Genomic DNA, 15,924 nt, shown 5'->3' on the forward strand with positions numbered 1-15,924 from the left:
TTAATATATTTAATGTAATTTATTAATTAATTTGATCACGAAGAACTAACGATTGTCCGTTAAATGTTAAATAGTTAACGATGTTTAATTAACGGACTTAATGAAGGAGAGTTGTAATTAGGAAACAATTAGGAAAACCCCTCTAGAATGCTCTAAGGAAATTAAGGAGAAGGGAGGGTTTTGAAAAACCTAAACTTTGTAAACAAGTTACCTAATCCTATAAATAGAGACCTAAATCTAATTGTTTTAAACACACAATTCATAAGGTTTTCTAAAACCCTAAAAATCTCTCCTTCTCTCCTCTCTCTTGGCTTCGGCCGAAACCACCAAACACAAAGGGTTTCGGGTTTTGGTTCGTTTGATATTAAAGGTGATTAACAAGGGTTGTTCGGTTCGTGATCAAGTACTAGCATACATACATTCCAACGTTGTGTGTGCAATCGTAGAGAGGTTTAATTTAAACCTTATTACAAAGGTTTCTTGCTTTATTCTCTTTAATTTAAGGTACATGTTTTCTCTCTTGGTTAATTAATTAACTACATAGAATTTATATTCTGCTGCGTGCTTTGTGATTTGATTTGATAATAGTTATATAACCTAACAATATATTGTTTATCAAGTTTTATATAACACAAAAGAATAATACTATAACTTTTGAACAACAAAAGGCCAGTAATAAGTCATCTAGTAGGCGGTAACAAGGCTCTTAAAAACTGAATCATCAATATCATTCCAAACATTGATCATATGTTTGTGTTAAACTTTGTAAATCCATTTGTATGGCAAGAGGTTTCCATGGTGACTTCTTATAATTAAGGACATTCTGAGAGCCTACACCACTCTTATTAGAAAAGCCGTCGGCTTGGTTCAATATAAGCCGATACATAGACCCATTGCCCAGTGGGGTTATGGTTGTCTGGCTGACATACCTTACTGATAGCAGCTAAAAACAGGGACGGTTGTACATTTTGTTCATTGATTTTGTTTCGAGTGATAGATACGAAAAAGGTCGCATCCAAGTTATGTCATCTTGTTTTTGACTCGTATATATTAAGGTTCCCCAATCTCAACTTTATAATAATGTCCCGGACCTATCATGTCATTGTCATTGTTTAGCTCAGGTGCAATTATAATATTCAAATGTCGTTGGATGGATATATGCATCAATTGCCTCTTTCATCAGTTCTCAATTGTAAACAAAACCAACATTTTGGCTATGAATAACAATGTCGATTCCCCTAAAGTAGTGGAGCTTGAGCTAAATTTGACTAAACGTTTCAAATATTCTATCAGTCCATTTTTGAACTTATGCATACCAAGAACACCTCAAAATGATAGCTTTTCTCAATGTATCCATGGATTTGAAAAAGAAACCCCGGGTAGCCTATCGCTATTATATCATTTGTGTGTAATTAGTCGTTAAACATCTTTCAAGCCATGAATCATTTTTAAAGGGTGGCGATAACTTAAAGAGCTAAGCATCTGTAAAACTATCGACATTGCTAAGAAACACTTACGATGAGTAGTATTAAACTATTCATTGCAAAACCAAATAAATAAAACTTGAACAAAAACACATAAATAATTCAGAATACAAGCTTAAGAACAAGCCTCTGAATGAAACAACACAATCACACCAGGTGTAATTTTTTGTAATTTGAATTCTAGTGAGTCTAGAACTTTGTTTGCAGCATGTCCACCACACTCTTATCGACCTGGAATGCCTTGGCTAGAATATCCGCTGGAATGGGAGGGTTTGACCCAAAAACAGCATTGGCAATTGTTATGGCACCTGGGTTTTGACTGCTCAGGGCAGCAATAGCAACTGCATTACCCTTACCCATGTTGCGTTGGAAATGAACGAGTCCCACTGGGAACACGAAAACATCACCCTTTTGCAGTACCTTTGTAATAAAACGGTTATCCGGGTTAGAAGTTACAAATCCGACTTCTAGGCTCCCTTCGAGAACAGTAAGGATTTCAGTGGCTCGTGGGTGAGTGTGAGGAGGATTAATTCCCCATGGTGCATAATCAATCCGAACCATTGAGATGCCCAAAGTGTTTAGCCCAGGTAGTTGAGTCGCAAAGACTGGGGTCACCCTTGATCCCACAGCATTTGATGTGTTACCCATGAGGTGTAGCCCGCTGAAGAAGAAATCCTCTGCTTTAACTTGCATCGGGTTCTTGCAAGCAACGCCATTTAGTTTCACTGCACATTCAAAAATATTTTTCACTACATCTAACTAAAAAAGCTCGATATATATGTAACAAAAGACGTTAAAAATGATACCTGAGTTAGCTGGATCAGCTACACAAAAATCTTGGAGAGGAGAAGGTTCGTAGGCTAAAGCAATGCAGCCAAGAGTGAGAGCTAAAAAACTCCATAGGATGAGTTTAGTCGACATCTTAAAATTTCTGAATCAGAAGTCAAATGGCAATTGTGATATGTTTGATGGTGAAACAAGCTGATTTGTGGCTCCATATATATAGAGCTAGTACTAGTATGTGCATGGTTGTTGATTATGTTGTTTAATGGATGCTTTTTGTGATCTCATTGGATTGCCGTCTAATGTATCAGAAACAAACAATATAAAATGACCAATTTTGTCTGTCCAAAATTATTATATGTTGGTGGTGAATCTGGATAAGGAATTGGCAAGCCGGCTTTTAACACATGCTAATTTAATTCAGTGCCCAGAATTGGTCAATTGCAATCCTGAAATGTCTTATTTAGTTATTTTCATAAACTTAATCACATCATATGACCCTTTCTTTACTATGGAGTATAAAAATATAATGTTAAAACTTAAAAGGTAAAGTCTTCGTCCTACCCTACAACTTCATCTTACTGCATTTTGCAGGGTGAATAATTTCAGTGAATATCTTAGTATCTGATATTTACGTATAACTGTATAAGCCCAATAAGGTTTTCCTCTATAAGGAGACGTAACATTCACAACGAAAAGTGGATTCATCCACCACGAAAACTGGATCCCAAATACCCTACTATACCTACAATCAGTTTTGTAAAATGCCATACTGCAATATAATACTGCAATGTCGAAAAGTATCTTAAACTAGTGATAAAATTTTCCGCATATATTGTGTATTTACTTATAATGTCCAGTTAAGCCATCACAGCATAACATCATTTAATATTCCACAGCTTGGGCGCCCCCAGCTCTCAGACTCCAACTCATACTCGCAAACCTTAGTGTCCACAACTGATTCCCTTCAACCTTCTGACTAAAAAACCTTCTGTCGACAATCTCTCTAACCGACACCCCTGACCTTTGTTATTTGTTTCCTTAACCAAAAAACCTGAATTCTCCGTTAATCATCTTAGACCTGATTGTAATTTGGAACCTCACTGAAGTGGGCCCAAGTGTGGAGGAGCGAGCTCTTTTGTATTTAGAGTCCCATGATTGCGTGTCAAAAGGAGCTTCACTACAATGGTCACCACGTCAGTTTTGAAATTAAAGATCAGCTTTTGGGGTTGTTTGGAGGAACAGAAAGCGGGCCTGTTTTCGAGACTCATTAAACAATACTGAGCTTCTTTTTTTTTATAAAATTGTCCTCTTCTTGTAAGTTTAAGTGGTTAGATTGAGTTATTAATCCTATGTTATGTTATGTTACTTTGCATCAAGCAGGTAAAAAGAAAAATGGTTGTATAATATGTTTATCGAATTTGTTTTGAGGGACAAGTTTAAAAAGGCTCTCGTCCAACTATGCCATTTTGTTTTCGACTCATCTCGATTAGGGACAAATATCACCACCTTTTCATGTCATAACTTAGCTTGTATTATACTTGATATCTAGTTGTGGTTAACTGGTTGAATGTGCATCAGTTGCATACTTCTCTGAGTGTAAGCAAAACCAAAATTTAGGCCTTAGGCTCCTAAGTATCAGCAATGTGGTTTGACCCCAGGATAGTAGAGTCTCTATGATGAAAAATAAATATTCACATAAAATTCAAATTAATTGGATAGATAATGGAGTATATTAAACAATTCTTTGCAAAATAGACACACAATAATTTAGAAAGCAAGCATTAGAACATGGCTATGAACGAAATCACACAACAACACAACAAATTTTAATGTAATGTTTAGTCACTGGAATCTTGATCACTAGAACTTTGTTTGTAGTTGATCAACCACGGTTTTATCCACCTGGAATGCCTTGGATAGAATATCTGCTGGAATAGGAGAGTTTGACCCAAAAACAGCATTGGCAATTGTTATGGCACCTGGATTTTGACTGCTCAATGCAGCAATTGCCACTGCATATCCGTTACCCACACTGCGTTGGAAATGAACAAGTCCCACTGGGAACACAAAAACATCACCCTTTTTTAGCACCTTCGTGATGAAACGATTGTCAGGGTTAGATGTCACAAATCCAACTTCTAGGCTCCCTTCAACAACGGTTAGGATCTCAGTGGCTCGTGGGTGAGTGTGAGGAGGATTAATTCCCCATGGTGCATAGTCAATCCGAACCATTGAGATGCCCAAAGTGTTTAGCCCAGGTAATTGAGTTGCAAAGACTGGAGTCACCCTTGATCCCACAGCATTTGACGTGTTACCCCTGAGGTGTAGCCCGCTAAAGAAGAAATCCTCTGCTTGAACTTGCATCGGGTTCTTGCATGCAACACCATTTACTTTCGCTACACATTAAACAAGATCTTTTAACACAACATAAAGTTCAAGCTAAAAAAAAAGTTCAACAAACTCGTACCAATGAATAGTTTCATTAAAAAAATACCTGCGCTGTTGATATCGGCTACACAAAAATCTTGAAGGGGACTAGGTTCATAGGCTAAAGCAATGCAGCCAAGAGTGAGAGCTAAAAAGCTCCATAGGGTGAGTTTGTTCGACATCTCTTGTAATTTTCTAAATCCGAATATAGATGAGAATCGAGGTGTATTTGTTGGTGAAACTAGTTGCTTTGTGGCACCATATTTATAGAACTAATTTGCATGGTTCTCGATTATGTGCCTTAATAATCTAACTTAAAATAATGACACTTCATTGAATTGCCGTCCAATGAATTGAAAACAATACCAGGCTATCTATAATAGGATTTGTCTGACTAAGCTTATATTAATATGTATGTTGAATCTGCTATAGGAATTGGGCAGCCGGCTTTTGACCCCTGCTATAGGGGGCTGATAATAGTACCAATATATTTACCAGATTTACCACAAATTTTATAATATTTCCAATATGCTCTTATCTCATCTTATGTACTTTACTTTTATCTATTTCTTTCTCATTTTTTAATTCATTCCTCCCCACCTGCATTTCCATTTCATTTACGTCTTTTTTTCTTCCAAATCATTTTTCACGCTCATTTCAACTTCTGATCATTACAATCAATACAAATAAATGAGTTATTCCAATACTTAAATTTTTTAATAAAAACATAAGCTTTATATCTATGAAGTAAATCAAAGAAAGTGCATACATTCAACCAAATCAATACATTAGCAGTCAAAGCTTTTACATAAAAGATGTTTCAAAAGCATACAACAGGCCTGTATCTAAACTTGTATAGAATACGAGCATAAAACAAAAGATCAAAAACTGATCAGCGTACAAGTTTCCAAGAGTGCCTGTCGAACATACAAAAGATCATTGTCAAGAGTCAAGGTCGGCTATCTTACTACTCTAACAACATATATTCACTTGATAAATCTGAGTATAAATTTAAATCAAGTGAATTGTTGTCATGAAAGATATAACTATATTCATTAGTTGTTCCATTGGTTCTTTCAACACAAGTAGATATTGACGAGTTGTTTGTTTGTGATGATTCCACATGCTCAAACCTTGATAAATCTCTTCTCGTCGAAGTTATTCCCCTTTTCTTTTTCGATTTTGGTGGTCTTCCTTTTGGTCGTTGAATTCTTGGCTCAAAAAGTGTATCGAATTCGTCAATAAGTTTAGTAATCATCTTAGTAGCAAACTCTTTCTTGTTCTCAGGCCACATTTGGAACTTTAAATGCAACTCAATTAGCAACTGCTCAAATATGCCATTGTCATCATTGTGTGAATCAGAATCTCTAGTTAGACTTAATGTATCAATCCTCCAATTTGGATGGATAAGCTCCAATGGAAGTGACCTTCCATGCCACTCTTCTATTTTGTGGGAACATGGAAGACCCATGGTTTCCATAAAATGACCAGTGCAAAGAGCCATGTTGCCTGCAAAGACATAGATAATACAGTATAATTTAAGAAAACTTTCAGAATGCATAACAAAGTAAAAATATAAGAATTGTGAGTATTACCTTGTTTAAACCTTTTATATTGCTCATAAATCTCTTTCAAGGCAAAATGAGATACACGATACAAAAGCTCCCTAAAAAGCGGTATATTACAATCATGAACGACATGAATTTTCTCACTTGAAAGTTTCACTTTGATCTCGTTGAATTCATGTTCGATTGCAAGAGACATTTTATCTTTTACTTCTTGAAAACCACCGGTAGAAACTTGCAAATATTGCTTTAGTGGTGCCAAGAATTTACAATACAATTCTGATAAGGTAAGGACGAAATTGACTGCTATCGACGTCCTTCATAGGTTGGCATTTACAAACTGACGAGGCCACATGGGACATTGTGCGAATGATTAGCATATACGTTGCTTTGGATTGAGCAGCGAGACTTTAACATCTGTTATTAGTTAAGGATGGCCTTGGTGGAGCTATGCTTTCATGGCGGTTCTAGACTTCTAGGACGCGTCGTCCTGACTTTTTTTTAAGGCGAACTTTATAAGTTGTTCTGCGGAGCAAACCAACAAGACCATTTGGATTTGGTTTATGGTTAACAAAATTTATATGCACATGTTAATTATATGCAACCGGAGACTGGATGAAACTTCATTTTGTTTATTTTTCTTTGTTGACATGGCTGCCACGTCATCTGAAAAGTCAAACTAAATGCCCTATCATCATCTTCCCCAATGACCATTTAGTCATACAAACGTACGTCATCAAGGTTCTTGTTCTCTTTTTTGAAATCCCTTTACTAATTGTCCTTTCTCTTTTCCATTTCGAGTGTTCATGCATTGGTCCATGTGATGGCCATTTTATGGATATATATAGCTCTATTGACCATTTATAATTAAAGTTGTAAACAAATCGAATGAACATGTATGAACCGAATGAATATGAATGAAATATGTTTTGCTGATGTTAGTCCGTTTAACTTAATGAAAGGAAATTAAATGGATAAATGAAAATATATTTGTGAGTGAATATAATTTGAGTTAGTTGATCGAACAAATAAAATGTATCCTACTTTTATTGGTCAATATGGGAAGCGAATATGGGTTGTCCCGCATCTAAACTTAGATGGTGAATCACTCACAATTTGTTTTTTTAATCCATAAATATCATGGGGGCCCCATCATTTGTAGAAAATACAAATACTAATAAAATATTTGTGTGTGAGTGGTTTCACATCTAAGCTTAGATGGTGGACAACCCCATATTCACTTTTCCCTTAATAAATAATGTGTTGAATATGTGTCTTTCTAAGAGATGTGGATCATTTGCTCATAACAGGGGTATAGCTTACTTTGTCTTAACCGGGTTCGCGCTAGAGGGTCTCATCACCCTCAATACCTAGTATAAGGATAAACTCTCAACTAAACCGCCCAAAAGCACGACATTTAATTGGGATAAAACTATGCCCTCTCTACAGGACTCAAACCTGCTTCATTCCCTCTGCAGGACTTAAACTTGCTTCATTGGAGGATTTTATTTGTGAAATTCCTAAACATGTATTTCCTATGTCTCAAACTCGAGACCTTCAGCATGTAAAACTTGTGTTCAACCATTGAGCTATAATAGTTAGTAATCATAAGTTGAGTTGTTTCATATTATATACATTATTATCGCGAATTGAATGATGAACAAGGTACACAATCCTTGTTGTTCACAAGTCGAGTTTAGCCACGATAATATGTTCGTCCTAAGCAACAGTTAAATGGATGTTATATATAAATCTTTGTGCATTGTTTTCTCACTTAAACAATTAATCATTGTTATCTAAGCAAGAGTTTATAAACATGTGCCAAGGATCCAAAGCTAATTTTACGTGGCTGAACGTACCCATGATGATATGGTGGTGTAGGGGTGATCTAAAAGTGTAACATTCGTGATTTTTTACCTTGTTTAACTTGTAATTAAACGTTATTATGTGTAAACGATTTCGTGAATTAATATAAATTATTGAACATTTTGATGTGTTTCAACGTAACGTTGAGTTTAAATGTGTTTACGGGTTCGTTTTGGCATTTAAATGGATAACGTTTAGCTATTTATCGAATTTAGCGGAGCGGGGCCTCAAAAATGAGACCCCTTGGTCGTCCCCCCTCACCACATCCCTCTCTTCTTCTTTCTTTTCTTATCCTTTCATTCTCTCTCACTCTCATTAACTCTCATTTCCTTCCTTTTACCAACCAAGAACACCACCATAAATTCTTCATTTAATCCTCCCAAGTCTTATATTGTTAGTGTTTAAATTACGAAATCTCATAATAATAACAACTATATCATCAAATAATCCAAGAAATTATCAAGTTTCAATAGTTCATCCACTTTTAGGGCTCCAAAAACGGATTTGATGTTGTAGGTGCAATTGGTAAGTGTTTCTTAGTTTAAAATGTTCCTCTTACATTGTAGAATGCTCCCTTGCCATAAACTTAAACATTTGGTAGTCGATTTTGACGTAAAATGTGTGTTTTCGCTCAAAAACGTGTTTTGAATCAAACCTTGAGAAATTGGGAGTGGGTTTGTGAAAAGAATGGATTCTTATGCGTGATTATACTTGTATTAGGTTGTGTCAAAGTTTGGTAACTTGAATCGGCTCCTAGATGGTTCAATTGCAAGGAAAATGGCTTTCTAGTTCGTCCTAAATCTGCGGATGGTATGCAGGAATTTGCGGGTGATCCGCATCCGCCAATTCATCCGAGCATCCGCCATACCATCCTCCATTCGCTGTCCATTTGACTCCATTTTCGTACGGTTACCGGTCGACTTTCAATGATTCAAAACTTGTTTATTAGTCTTATATCATCATTCTAAGGTCAACAAAATTGGTTAAACACATTTTTAAACACTTTGATTTTCAAGTCAAATTTTGGTGCTAAGTCATTGAACCGCTTTTGACTAAATCCCTTCCTTTATCAATAAATGTTCTTGAATCACTTCTAAGACATCTCTGGGAGTTAATTTAAGTTACATGCCATCTATGAAACCCTAATTAGGGTTTAGCTTACCGCGTAATAATGTGTATATTATATATAATGGTAGGTTGTGGACACATGGCGGACATTGAACATCTATAAACTCACCTTAGCTCGATCTTAACTACTTTTGCCGACCAAGGTGAGTTTCGCAGCCCCTAGGTTTACGTTATTTGGGGTGGAAAGTGTACTCGTTTGTTAAATGCTTGTTAGTTGATATGATTGATTATGATATTGAACGAGATGATGATTACTTACTTGTTTTGCTTGTTCACGTGATTGCATGTGTTATGATTACGCATTGTTCATCATGTAAGTCGTGCCGGTTTATTACGCATTATTTATTATGTAAGTCGTGCCAGGAACGTATTTTTACGCATTGTTTATCATGTAAGTCGTGTCGGTTACTACGCATTATTCATTATGTAAGTCGTGTCAGGAAACATATTTTATGCATTGTTTATCATGTAAGTCCTGCCAGTTATCAATATTGTTAAACGTTGACTTGTGTTGATTTGTGTGGACATGATTAGGTATACTAATCCTCGTGTAACGTTAACGGTTGCTATCCCGGCACATTTGATCTCTTTATCTAAACCTATGAACTCACCAACTTTATGTTGACACGTTTTAGTACACTTTTCAGGTGATCAGGTAATTGGAAGACGTGTCGGTTGATGATTGATGGTTTGCATGCTAGGATTGGACTTGGACTTACTATGGATCTGTGATTCATTATCCCCGCTTATGGGTTATGCTTAGGATCATATGCCATCTTTTGTACTCTCTTTTGTAAACGTTTGATGGTCGTGCTCCTTATGCATTTTTGAATGGTCATGGACTTGTATTTGATTAAATTGTATGGATTACCAATCCTTTTAATGCATCTAGATTTGTCTCTACTTAATTTCCATGTCATGTTGTGCTTTTCTTGTGATATCCCATTATTCCGCCTTGTTGGGGTGTTACAGAATGGTATCAGAGCCAGGTTGTAGAGAATTAGGTGGATCGACCTAGCCTATAGCCATTGCACTCACATTTCATAATTAGCATGCATGATAGGAAATTTTGTGTGCAACGTGAATTGTATGGTGCATAAAAACTTGTTTGAATGGAGTTCGTAGGCTTCTTATGACTTGATTGTTATGTGATGACTTGATGGACGTATATGTTAGTGTCGGGATACACCGTGACTTATCGAACGTTAACGTATAATCTTATAGTTTACTGTTTAACCCTAGCAAAGTGAAATGAGGGTATTAACGGAGTATGACATTCGGTAACCCTAGAGGCGCCTGATCAACAAATTTATGGTTATCCTATGTCATATAAAGTTAATGGTCTCGTGGAATGCGCATTGTGGATGAAGTATAGTAGGAATCCCGGTATGCTTAATGAGTATTGGGTAGGTGGAGGGTTAGCCGCTGGTACACCCTGTATACATACCCGACCAATACTTAGAGAGCATAACGGAACCGAGTCTTGACATCCATTTAATATATTAACGGTGTGGAGGGTTAGCCGCTGGTACACGTTGTATACAAACACTTTTAATGTGTTGAATGTTGAAGTTAAGATTTGGACTATGCTTCACCCGCCTTGTCATGACCTGACCCATTTTATTTTATGTTGAATGATTCATGATTGTATGATTGATGAAGCCTTAGATTATTGCCATGATAAAATCCCCGTAGAGATATGCATGCTATACGGTTTAGGGAAACCCTAAATATGAGATACTTGTTTCGTGATGATATACTTTGGTTAACTCGTGTGGGGATTGTGAGAACTAACTTGCTAATCTAACACGTGTGCTCAGGACTATGGTTAGACCGAAGAGAGTCGTGAGAAATCCTCGACGTCAAGATGAACAAGAGGCAAATGTAGGGGGATGTGGTGGTAGAGGGGGACGTGGTGGTAGAGGAGGTCGTGGTGGCCGAGGTGGCAGGGGTGGTGCAAACCCTCGGGTGTCAACCGAGGTTATCACTCAAGCCCTAAATGATCTCATGCCGGATCTAGTGGCCCGAATTCAAACGGCCATGGAAGTTAGAGGTCCCCAAAGAGAACCGGAAAATGAAGCGGTTCACAATGAAAATGAAAGTGAAAATGAAGGTGAAGACGAGAATGAAGATGCGAATGGGGAGAATAATGAAGGAGAAGGCTTTGCGCGACCAAGGGGTCACAATGTTTACCAACAGGGGTGTTTGTTTAAAGACTTTAAGCAATGTGGGGCTCCGGAGTTTCATGGAGATGGTGGTGCTATGGGTTGTCTAGAGTGGTTGGAAGCGATTGAAGCGATCATTGTCCGAAGTGGTTGTGCTTACCACCAACGAATTACCTATGCCACCGGTATGTTGAAGAGTGGCGCTCTTGAATGGTGGAACGAGGAGGTTGAAGAAGTGGGGATCGATGTGGCTACAAATCTTCAATGGGGAGAGTTTAAAAATATGATGATTGCCAAGTATTGCCCGGCCCATGAAATGAGAAGCTTGCAAGTGGAATTTTCCAAGCTTGCCATGAAGGGGGGAGACTATGAGGGTTACACCCGCCGTTTTGGTCAACTCTCTAGGCTCATTCCTCATTATGTGAAGCCCCAAGAAGTAAAGATCGAGAAGTATGTTGCAGGATTGCCTCATGAAGTGAGAATGGTTGTTTGTCACCCCACCATGCCATTGACATTCAAAGAAGCAACCACCCGCACCGCTAGTGTGACCTTAGAGCTCATTAGGGGTGGTAAGTTGAGCAAGGGTGATAACAAAAAGAAGGAGGTTGCCGAGTCAAGCGGCACTAAGAAAGATGATAGGCGTGACAATAAGCGCCCTAGTCGTGGTGGAAAGGTTTTTGCGGCGGTTGTACCGGTGGTAGGTCCTCCAAGGGGTGGCTATGCCGGGGCTAGTCCATTATGCCCTAGGTTTAACCGTCACCATTGGACTCATGTGGGATGCGATGCATGCTTTCTATGTAACCAACCGGGTCACACCATCAAGTCTTGTCCTAATAATCGCTGGAATGCTCCGTTGAATGTTGCTCCTCCTAACATGAGGCGTCCCTCGATGGCCCCGGGTACTTGCTATGAATGTGGTAGCCAAGACCACTATCGTAACCGGTGCCCAAATCTCATTGGCCAACAAGTTCAAGTGACCGTGCATCCTAACCAACTCCAAATTGCCGGTCCTAATCAAAACCGTGGAAACCAAGGCCAACAAAAACAACAAGCTCAACAACGACAACTTGCCCCCCGTGGAAGAGCTTTTGCCATGAATGCGGCCGAGGCTCGTGTTGATCCAAACGTCGTGGCAGGTACTTTTCTTCTCAACAATCAATATGCCACCGTATTATTTGACTCGGGTGCCGATTTTAGTCTTATCTCCAATGACTTCATTTCGTTGATTGATGCTAGCCTTAGTCCTTTGTCGTATTATTTTAAACTTGAGATGGTAAATGGCGGGTTAACAAAAATTGATCAAGTTGTTCGTGATTGTACCTTAGAGTTATGTGACCACCCATTCTTGATAGACTTGATTCCTTTCGATATCAGTAGCTTTGATGTGATCGTGGGAATGGATTGGATGTCGGCCATAAACGCGGTCATAGATTGTGGTAGTCGGGTGGTGAGAATTCCATTAGATGATGGGGTTGAGTTAGTAGTCCAAGGTGAGACAACTGAACCATGGGAAGGAAAAGTTTATAATGTTAATGTCACAAAAATCGAATTGAAAGTCGCGCCCGTGGTTAATAGATTCATGGATGTATTCCCGGATGACTTACCGGGTTTGCCTCCATCTCGTGAACTTGATTTCCGCATTGATCTTGTCCCAAATGCTTCTCCCGTGGCCAAGGCACCCTATCGCCTAGCCATCACCGAAATGCAAGAGTTGGCTACCCAACTCAAGGAACTCCAAGAAAAGGGATTTATCCGCCCTAGTCATTCACCGTGGGGTGCACCGGTCTTATTTGTCAAAAAGAAAGACGGTTCCTTCCGAATGTGCATCGATTACCGAGAATTAAACAAACTCACGGTGAAGAATCGTTATCCTCTTCCAAGGATTGATGATTTATTTGACCGACTCCAAGGTGCTCGTTTCTTTTCAAAAATTGATTTGCGGTCGGGTTATCACCAACTACGTGTTCATGAAGATGATATTCCCATGACGGCTTTTCTTACCCGTTATGGGCACTTTGAATTCACGGTTATGCCTTTTGGGTTGACAAATGCACCGGCGGTGTTCATGGACTTGATGAACCGGGTGTGTTCACCCTACTTGGATCAATTTGTCATTGTTTTCATTGATGATATACTTATCTACTCCAAGACGAAAGAAAAGCACGCCGGGCATTTGAAGCAAGTCTTGGAACTACTTCGGAAGGAGAAATTGTATGCCAAGTTCTCCAAGTGTGAATTTTGGCTTGAAGAAGTCCACTTTCTTGGTCACGTGGTGAGCAAGGAAGGAATCCATGTGGACCCAAGTAAGGTTGAAGCGGTGAAGAATTGGAGACGACCCGAGACACCAACCGAGATTCGCTAATTCCTTGGTTTGGCGGGGTATTATAGGCGATTCATTGAAAATTTTTCTAAGATTGCTTAACCTTTAACCTTATTGACTCAATGTGAAAGAAGATTTGATTGGGGCGAAAAACAAGAGCAAGCATTCTAATTGTTGAAAGACAAGTTGTGCGATGCATCCATCTTAAGCTTGCCCGATGGAGCCGATGATTTTGTGGTTTATTGTGATGCATCCGGCCAAGGATTGGGTTGTGTCTTAATGCAACGGGGTAAGGTGATTGCTTATGCATCTAGGCAATTGAAGGTGCATGAGAAAAATTATCCGACACACGACTTAGAATTGGGAGCGGTCGTATTTGCTTTGAAATGTTGGAGACATTACTTGTATGGCACTAAAAGTGTGATCTATACCGATCACAAAAGCCTTCAACACATTTTCAATCAAAGCGAGTTGAATATGAGGGAAAGAAGATGGCTTGAACTTTTTAGTGATTATGATTGTGTTATCCGGTATCACCCGGGTAAGGCAAATGTTGTAGCCGATGCCTTGAGCCGGAAAGAACGAATAAAGCCAAGACGAATTAGAGCTATGGGACTCACTGTGATAAGGAGTGTTCGTGACTCCATCATTGAGGCTCAAAGATTGGCCACTAGGCCGGAAAACTTCATTAATGAAGCATTACACGGCTTAGAAGAACAATTTGACAGAAAAGATGATGACGGGTTATACTTTGTTGAACGGTTGTGGATACCCGTTATTGGCGGGTGGAGATTGAAATTGGTGAATGAAGCTCATAAGTCGGCATACTCGGTTCATCCAGGTTCCGAAAAGATGTATTTTGGCTTGAGAGATCTGTATTGGTGGCCGGGAATGAAGAAAGACATTGCTAGATATGTTAGTGAATGCCTCACTTGCTTACAAGTGAAAGCCGACTACAAGAAACTGCCCGGTTTGCTAGTTCAACCGGCGACACCGAAGTGGAAATGGGAAGAAATTGCCATGGACTTCATCACGAAGTTACCTAGAACGAGTAGTGGTCGGGACACTATTTGGGTGATAGTTGACCGGTTGACTAAGTCGGCTCACTTCTTAGCCATCCGGGAAGGCGATAAGTTTGACACCATGGCACGCTTGTACATCAAAGAGGTGGTATCTAAACATGGAGTGCCGATTTCCATAATATCCGATCGGGATGCCCGATATACTTCAAAGTTCTGGAAGGCGTTCCAAGAATCCTTGGGTACTCGACTCAACATGAGTACGGTGTTCCACCCTCAAACTGATGGTCAAACTGAAAGGACGATTCAAATGCTTGAAGACATGTTACGAGCTTGCGCCATCGACTTTGGTGGCAATTGGGATGCACATTTACCGTTGGTTGAATTCTCTTATAATAATAGCTATCATGCTAGCATTGGTATGGCGCCATTTAAAGCATTGTATGGGAGAGACTGTAGGTCACCGGTAGCTTGGGCGAAGGTTGGTGAAAGTCAACTCATTGGGCCCAAAATCGTCATTGAAACAACCAAGGTGATCTCACAAATTAAGGAAAAATTGAGAGTGGCCCGTGAAAGACAAAAGAAGTATGCTAACGTTAGAAGACGACCTCTCGAATTCGAAGTTGGTGATTTTGTTTTGTTGAAAGTGTCCCCGTGGAAAGGTGTAGTTCGGTTTGTGAAACGTGGTAAGTTGGGCCCGAGATACATTGGCCCCTTTAAAATCCTTCAACGAATCGGCCCGGTAGCTTATCGATTGGAACTTCCTCAAAGCTTGAGTGGAGTTCATAACGTCTTCCATGTTTGTAATCTTAGGAAGTGTTTGGCCGACCCGACTCTCCATGTGCCTCTTGAGGAAATCCGGGTCGATAAGACGTTGAAATTTGTGGAAGAACCGATTGAGATTCTAGACCGTCAAACTAAAAAGCTTAAGAACACTCGGTATACTCTCGTTAAAGTAAGATGGCGAGCTAGACGTGGACCCGAATTTACTTGGGTACGTGAGGACTCAATGAAAGCAAAGTATCCTCATTTGTTTGACGAATCTAGTTAGATTTAAATTTCGGGACGAAATCCCTTTAACGGAGGAATGATGTAACATTCGTGATTTTTGACCTTGTTTGACTTGTAATTAAACGTTATTATGTGTAAACGATTTCGTGAATT

At 39.0% G+C, this 15,924-nt stretch overlaps 3 protein-coding genes across 4 annotated transcripts; 1 reads left to right on the forward strand and 2 right to left on the reverse strand.

Annotated features, from left to right (window-relative positions):
- Window positions 1-1,673: 1,673 nt before the first annotated feature.
- Window positions 1,674-2,405, reverse strand: LOC122600780 (putative germin-like protein 2-1). The gene is made up of 2 exons (XM_043773541.1): window positions 2,291-2,405; window positions 1,674-2,209 (listed from the first exon to the last, which is right to left on the reverse strand). The coding sequence occupies exons 1-2, from the start codon at window positions 2,403-2,405 to the stop codon at window positions 1,674-1,676; spliced, it is 651 nt and encodes a 216-aa protein (XP_043629476.1).
- A 1,725-nt stretch (window positions 2,406-4,130) lies between these two features.
- Window positions 4,131-4,879, reverse strand: LOC122600860 (putative germin-like protein 2-3). 2 transcript variants are annotated; one of them, XM_043773636.1, is made up of 2 exons: window positions 4,765-4,879; window positions 4,131-4,660 (listed from the first exon to the last, which is right to left on the reverse strand). In XM_043773636.1, exons 1-2 carry the CDS (start codon window positions 4,877-4,879, stop codon window positions 4,131-4,133), a joined length of 645 nt encoding a protein of 214 aa, XP_043629571.1. The 2 variants fall into 2 exon arrangements, with proteins under 2 accessions (XP_043629571.1, XP_043629570.1); XM_043773635.1 differs by having other exon boundaries at window positions 4,131-4,666.
- Window positions 4,880-11,080: 6,201 nt separating this feature from the next.
- LOC122601512 lies at window positions 11,081-13,783 on the forward strand. The gene has a single exon (XM_043774267.1). The coding sequence runs from the start codon at window positions 11,081-11,083 to the stop codon at window positions 13,781-13,783; it is 2,703 nt and encodes a 900-aa protein (XP_043630202.1).
- The last annotated feature ends 2,141 nt before the right edge of the window (window positions 13,784-15,924 follow it).

The sequence above is a fragment of the Erigeron canadensis genome, chromosome 5 (genome assembly GCF_010389155.1).
Source record: "Erigeron canadensis isolate Cc75 chromosome 5, C_canadensis_v1, whole genome shotgun sequence".
In the NCBI taxonomy this organism is placed as follows: Eukaryota; Viridiplantae; Streptophyta; class Magnoliopsida; order Asterales; family Asteraceae; genus Erigeron; species Erigeron canadensis.